The sequence below is a fragment of the Vigna radiata genome, chromosome 6, assembly GCF_000741045.1.
Source record: "Vigna radiata var. radiata cultivar VC1973A chromosome 6, Vradiata_ver6, whole genome shotgun sequence".
Taxonomy (NCBI): Eukaryota; Viridiplantae; Streptophyta; class Magnoliopsida; order Fabales; family Fabaceae; genus Vigna; species Vigna radiata.
This window is the reverse complement of record NC_028356.1, coordinates 29902366-29910023: the sequence shown is the minus strand read 5'-3', so window position 1 is coordinate 29910023 and position 7658 is coordinate 29902366. Positions and strand designations below refer to the sequence as shown.

The 7658-nt window shown below is 29.8% G+C and overlaps 1 protein-coding gene across 1 annotated transcript; it reads left to right on the top strand.

Annotated features, from left to right (window-relative positions):
• The first annotated feature begins 3333 nt into the window (after positions 1 to 3333).
• Positions 3334 to 7223, top strand: LOC106765296 (probable plastid-lipid-associated protein 8, chloroplastic). Its single transcript, XM_014649870.2, has 4 exons — positions 3334 to 3573; positions 4727 to 4850; positions 5427 to 5606; positions 6621 to 7223. The coding sequence occupies exons 1-4, from the start codon at positions 3358 to 3360 to the stop codon at positions 6806 to 6808; spliced, it is 708 nt and encodes a 235-aa protein (XP_014505356.1). The 5' UTR covers positions 3334 to 3357; the 3' UTR covers positions 6809 to 7223.
• The last annotated feature ends 435 nt before the right edge of the window (positions 7224 to 7658 follow it).

Sequence of the window (7658 nt, the reverse complement as noted above, 5' to 3'; positions counted from 1 at the left end):
CCTCTGCAAATGAGAATTAAGCTAGGAGACCCCTAAGGCATCAACAATGCAAAACGCTGCGTCCCACTTAAGCCCAGTGTAGGCAGCAGCCCAACTCTTGCAATCAGCCCAATTTATGGCAGCAACACCACTTCAGCGTAATTGTTCAATTCCTTTTTTTTTTATTCCTGCAAACATTAACATCTCAATTTAAAAAGAATAAACTGGTAAAAAAATAAAAAAATAAAGCCTAAAAAAATTGAAATTTTATTTTTAATTTTCTGAATATTTTTTTTTAAAAAAAAGAAATTTTATTTTTAATTTTCTGAATATTTTTTTTCTAAGATAAAATTCCTAATTATTAAGAAAAACTATTTTATTTAACTAAAAATGGAAAATCAACACTATTTTAACAAAAGCTCTAAAATTAAGAAAAAATTCTAAACTAACCTAATTATAGAAAATTAGAAACAAAAACAAACTAAAATTAACTTCTAAAAACAAGAAAAGAGGGAAAAATTGAGAGTTATCAGTGTTTTATCTATGTTCATGTTCAAAATTACTTTCCAATAATCAGAGACATTGAAATAACATATATTTCCATACAATGATAGTAAATTCAAGAAAGAGCATATGAACGAATAACGATATATTGAATAGGAAAATTACATCACAATGAGTTCATTACATCCAATTCCAATGAAAGAAAAACTACTCTTAGTCATCTAAACGTACACATTTGAAGCAATCTCTTGCAAAAATGTTGTCTTGATGCCTTGAATTAGTCTCTTGAAGTTCCTAAGATGTTCATTTCTTCCCTTTATTCGAAACTTCTGTTAGGAGTTCTTTCTTTCTGTTTGTCTACAACTTAAAAGCCAATTCTGATTTAATTAATTCGCTCAACGCACAACTATCATGCGCTAAGCGAATAATCAATAGCATAGCGAGAAACATCTGAAAACACTCCACTTTGATGTATAAATTCCTATACAATTGCCTAAACAACTTTCTTACTTCCTATTACAACTTTTCAATGAGGAAAACATATTATTTCATGAATAATTACAAATTTGAGCTAATTAATAAGTCTGAAAACATGTATTTTTCATACTTATCAATTTACAAGGTGAAGAATCATTACTGGTGTGAAAAATTATTACTCATGTTTATTTTATTTTATTTTTAGGTTAGACTTTTCTCTAAATTTTCACAAGCATAATGACATCCGAAAGAATTGGTAATTGGCCTGAAGTGCTTTTTAGAGATGATGATTCAACATCCGAAGATGATGAAATTGGAGAGGTTCGTGAAAATGATGAAATTTAAGAGATCTTGAATGAACCTTTGCCTAAAAGTGAAAATGCCAATTAGTCAACTCTTTACAAAGGCAAATTGTTTAACAATGACACCGATGCTTACAATTTCTATTGTTTATTTGCAAAAACTTGTGGTTTTTTAGTTAGACTTGGTCATAGTTACAAACAGAACAAGAATAACATTGAAGATATATATAGAAGAAAGTTTACTTGTCACCGAGCAGGTGTTGCTAAACAAAAAAAACAAAGGAAACGAAAAAGTTCAAGATGTAATTGTAGCACAAAATTGTTGATATTTAAAAGAACATTTGGCTTTGAGGAAACATGGATGGTTACATGTTTCAAAAACTCTCATAATCATGCGTTATTATATGGGAAAGAAATCTGATTTCCTCCGACTTATTGTGATATCTCTATTAATGATCAAGCTCGTATATTATTATTGTCGATAGTTGGTTGTTCAGTAAGTCTTATTATGAGAGGTCTTGAAGCGGAGAAAGGGATAAAGGCATGATATCTACCATTTTTGGACAAAGATATTAGAAATTTTATTCAATCTCAAAGTAGCGTTGGTAAAGAGAACAACATTTCTCACGTTCTCAAATTATGCAAAGGTTTAAAAGACAAAGATGATGCTTTTCAATATGATCATATCGAATGTAAAATAATATGCTTCGACTTGTTACTTTCATCCAATGTAAAATGATATTGGAAAGCAACTACTATAACAAATTTATATCACACATATCCTCAAAACAACATCAACACATGTTCAAGCAAGCATCATATCACAATTATATACCACAATGTTAATCAATAAACAATTATTGACTCAAATTGTAATAATTTCAAACTAGTATAAATATCATAATTTATCAAACGTACTTACATACTTATTATCGTATAAATTAAAGCAAGTATTAATTTTCCTTACCTATTAAGAGACCAAACTGCTCTAGAAAGCCTAAAATAGCTTTAATCTACAGAAATTCCTATCTGCTCCTACAAATCATAGAAAACATGATCATGATACATTACTAAGACCACTGATCAACAAATAATCTTATAGAAGACTCAAACTTCACATGCAAAACAAAGATAACTAGCATGTAAGGAAAACAAAATTGAACAAAAAACCAACTTATTTTATACGAACAACCGATCGATTAGACTTGAAGATCTCACTACAAGAATCACTTAGTCAATAATAATCTTCAAATAGATGATAAAAGATGATAACCTTTAAAAAAAATTTAAAAAACTTTAGAAAAATTGTTTCAATAAAATAACGTTTTTTAAAATAATAAAAGGATAATGATAGTTAGATAACATTTATTACTCCACAATCAATAATAATAATTATAAACATTGTTGTGGAGTAATTTTTGACCAATCACAGATTAACACACGTAATCAATATTCAAATGTTCAAAAAAATATTGTCTAAATATCATTATCTATAATAAAATACGCTCCTCACAAAGTACAATTCAAATTTAAATGACATTAACTCAATCTTACACGTGAGATGATTTAATACTTCTTTTATTTTAATTTTACTATTATTTTATACTTCTTTCACATGTCATTTTCATTAAATTATTAAACATTTTAAAAAGTTTATATTAAAAATATTTCGCTTCAAATTAAATTCCTATTTAAATTATATAAAAATATTCCTTTTCGTTTCAATTCTTATGTTACTCATACTTTCAACTTTAAAAAAAGAAACTTTCTAAAATTTGTTCATTTCATTCTTCAGTACGAATTATTTACAGGTTATATATTTTTGAATTTATAATTCTAAATATTGCATATTTTAAAATTTATTTTCACTGGAAAAAACACACCCATGCAAAATTCAAGAGATATTTTATCGATTAATATACCATTACTCATATCAAAACCTCAAGATAAGGCGAGTAAGAGTTGCTTACGTGGCACCACAAAAACCAATAGTCCTCTTCCACGTGGGACCCACCTCGATTTTCATCACACGTGGCACATGTGATGCATCCATTACAAGTGAATTTCTATTTTCACTGTCACGTTCGGCTAAGTGATGTGGATCGCCATGGCCGCGGCTTCAGCTTCTGCAACTTCTCTCTTCCTTCCTTCTTCGTTCAAACTCAATTCTCCGACGAAAAACTTCGACACGCTCCGGTTTCCTCTCCTCAATCGCCGTTCCAACGGTTTCAGAATCGCCGCTTCGGTTTCCGTTTCCAATCCGAACGTGCGAACAGGCCCTGACGATCTCGTTGCATCTATTCTCTCGAAGGTAAAGTCGTTTTATTGTGAATGGTTTATCCAGCTCAGTTTAATTTGCTCGGATGAAAGCAATTTGTGAATAGAATTTTATTGTAATAAAAAGAGTTTTTGCTTAACTATGTTTATTGTGAAATTTGGAATAAATCCTTGTTTAGTTGTTCATATTGCAGAAAAAAAAAATTAATCTCTCAAATTTCAAAACCCGTGTTTACCTTCGACTCATCATATTTGTTGCACCGTGTGATTCCAGGAATCGAGACTGTATTTTTTTATAATTTGAGAGAATCTAATAATTTATTTTTCAATTTGAGACGGAGTTTTTCCTAATTTAATCAAACATAAATTTTATGTTATCGCAATTTTGGAATTTTGTTTTAGATTGACTACGTGATTGGCTTGATAACCATTGCTAGTTAGACCTAACACTAGCTATTAGGATAGTCTTTGATTATATCTTAAAAGAAATTGAGCTTGGTTCTAAGAGTTCCTTTGGTTCTAAGAGAAAAATAAGAAAGGAAATGAACTAAGATTCTCCATGTAAGTTCGTTTGTGGAAACTCTTTCATATAAATTCTCAAAAAAATATTTTTTTAATTTGTACCTAAGGTAATTTTGGCTTTCCTCTTATTCCTCTCTTATAAAAATATTTATGGAGAAGTTTTTCCGGATACACCTATCTCAACTTCACTTGTATACATTATTCTCACATATCACTTATTAATGTGACATCTCCAACGGACAACGCTTAGTATTACTCTTTGGGTACTCTTAGTGTTCTTCCAATAAAGTTTACTTTTCACACAATAAAAAATTGCATTTGAAGTCCGCATTGAATTTGAGATGAAGTTCGAATTTCGATTGTAGAAACACTAAAGAGTTCTTGAAAAACTGCATCTAAGTTTTATATTTTATATATATATATATATATATATATATATATATATATATATATATATATATATATATATATATATATATATATATATATATATATATAATATATATATATATATATATTAAGGCTCGTGTTTTTTGTTTATTTTGCTCCTTTTTTAGCAATGAGTTAGTTATTGATTACAAATTAAATACTCATTTTCATTTTCATTCCACTAATATTTTTGAATTTGTTTCCAGCCCTAATTAGAGATATGAGTTTTTGATCAGGTTGTGCAAACAGATGGAGGAGTTTTACTGAAGAACGAAGAGCATAAAGAGGTGGCTGAAGTGGCTCAGGAACTGCAGAAGTACTGCGTGAGTGAGCCAGTGAAATGCCCTTTAATATTTGGAGGTGAATGCTTATTGTGCTTCTCACCCTAAGTTTCTGTTAAAAGTCCTTAAAAGCCTTTTTACAGGTTTTGCTAAATCTTATTAACCTTTGCAAAGAAAGTATGGTGGGTGCCTTTGACTTTTTGTTTTCTAAAATAATTCCTGGCTAGGTTTTCATTTGTAACTTGAAAGTATAAAATACCATATTGTTTTTGCTCTGTTTCAAATTAAGTTGTTCACAAGAATTTGCAAAGAAAATTATGAAAAGAACAAAATAAAGCAAAGTGAATATAATATGACACTTTTAGGGGACACAGAAACTGGAAATGGATCTAGAAAACAAGGCAACAAGATCCTCGGGCTGTCTATCTCATATCATTTCATTTCACACACCATTATATGTATTCAAAGATACTATTGATTGTTCTGCATTTTATCTTTGTCCTCAGTGTATTGTATATGCATTAGATATTATCTATTAAAAGAGTCCGCTATCAACTTCTTAGTTTTAATCATTCTATATGCACATTTTTTTCGACAAGATTTGAATCAGTTTGAATTCTTGCTTTACTAATTCTTCCTTGTGTTTGCTATTCAGAGTGGGATGTGGTATACTGTTCACGGCCAACATCACCTGGAGGTGGCTATAGGAGTGCAATTGGGCGTCTTTTCTTCAACACAAAGGAAATGGTTCAAGCAGTCGAGGCTCCTGATATTGTGAGAAACAAGGTCACGCTTTCTGTTTTAGGCTTTCTGGATGCAGAGGTGTCTCTGAAGGGTATGTCATTCAACTATTTAAAGGATGTGTGAAACTTCCACTTTCTGATATCATAACTAGAAAAGCCATTGATAGCAAAACTGAAAATTTTAAATTTGTGAATTTCAAACCCTAAACCAAGGGATTAAATGGTGACTGGATAATTTTAAGTTGTTTTTATCAATAGTAAAGCAAAAAAGAATGATTTGCTAGTAAACCTCCACTTTGGGTCTTAAAAATCGTTGAGAACTATTATCTGAAATAAAACTAAGAATAGAAACACAAAAACTGGACTGAAATGACTCAATTTTATTAAGTTAGTTTTTGCTTTAAATAGCCAATCAATACACATTTGCCTACAACCATAAAGTAGCCCATTTATCTGAAATAAAAGCTAGTGGTAGGTAACAGAAAAGAGAAAACAAAAACGGTTCAGAAACAAATCCATAACTCTAAATACTAAGTTTCTCCCGGTAAACCAAAGCGTTATTCAAATTAAAACAGACTACTTGTAGCAAACTCTATCAGAAGTTGTGTTAATCACTCTAGTCCCTTAAATTGGAAAACCTTCATTTTAGTCCTCTTCTATTACATTTTTTTCACTGATATTAAGGACCAAAGTGAATGGTGTTTCCCAACCTTTTACAACTTTAGAAACTAAACTAATATGGACTAGTACTGACACAGTGATTAAATTGTGCCTTGGTGTCTGATTGTTATGGGATTAGAATCTGGAAATATCTTCTTTGCATATGCATAAATAAAACTGTGTACAATAATCATCCCTTGTACCTTTGTATAGCGAAGAGTCTTCCGGCACTAAGTTATGTTAGTTTTAGAAACTAAAGTCATGGTTTTGTAAAATTAGAAATTGAAGCAAACAATAGCATTCCAAGGATAAAAGTGGTTTACTGAATGACTTAGATTGATGTATTTGTTTGTTTTGTTCTATCTCTAGTCTGTGACCCAAATCCAAATATTTTTTTTTTATTGTTAAACTTCTGTGCTGATTTGATGCATACCAATGTGAGACAGGAAAACTCACGGCGCTGGATAGTGAATGGATTAAAGTTATATTTGAAGCACCTGAAATAAAAGTAGGATCATGGAAGGTCCAGTATGGTGGTCAGAGTGAAGTTAAACTTAAAATCACTTATGTAGATGACAAAATCCGGTTAGGATTGGGTTCAAGAGGTTCCTTGTTTGTTTTTCAAAGAATTTGAAATCGAAATGCGATAAGAAAAAAAATCCATTCAGGGAAAATTCAGACGAGTTTGTATGATAACGAGTGTATATGAGTAGGAGCTTGAAAAAACCACGTTACTCTTTGGCTGCAGAATTTGTGACAAAGTGGAGTCTGATTTATGAAGTGCTATGTAGTTTAATGAAGACAGTGGCTGAATCTTTCCATTTCCTCATTCCTGAAGGTTAACATTTGTTTTGAGTGTGATTAATCTATTATATTCCTTTATGTCAATGGCAAAATGAACTCTTTAGGTGGCCAAGGACATTGTAATTAAGTTTATTTACATGGGAAAAACATTGATACTGGTGGCAGCGATATGTTTTGAATTGTCAATTTAGTTCAGCTAATGGGCCTGACCCTCACTTACATGGGTATCAGGACCAACTTATCAACCATTATGTTAAAGTACAATTTTTTTTTTAAATATTTATTGTAGAAAACTTTTATTAATTTTCTTCAAATTTCAAACATCTATAACATAATCTAATTTTAATTGTTAATATTAATATTCTTGTTTAACATAATTTCATTATAAGTCTAAAAATCAGAAAAAAAAAAGTATTATATTTTTATAAGGAATAAAAAGTACATCATAAAGCTAAAAGACTAATACTATCTTCATATCTTCTTCATATAGTGATTAATAATTAAAGAAAATAACACTATTAAATAAAATTATGATGTTAAGTTAGAACAATTTTGAAAAAAACTATCATTGATCATAAATTGAAATATATTTCATTGTTAAATAATGATATTTCATATTTAATTTAATAAATGCATTTATACTTATTGTATTTTCAACATCATGGCAAAAATATATTTTA

Bases quoted from the DNA above. Each gene is read 5' to 3' on its own strand.
- LOC106765296 (XM_014649870.2), top strand. From the start codon at position 3,358: ATGTGGATCGCCATGGCCGCGGCTTCAGCTTCTGCAACTTCTCTCTTC. The intron at 3,574-4,726 runs GTAAAGTCGTTT...GTTTTTGATCAG, and splicing joins TTGCATCTATTCTCTCGAAG to GTTGTGCAAACAGATGGAGG. The intron at 4,851-5,426 runs GTGAATGCTTAT...TTTGCTATTCAG, and splicing joins ATGCCCTTTAATATTTGGAG to AGTGGGATGTGGTATACTGT.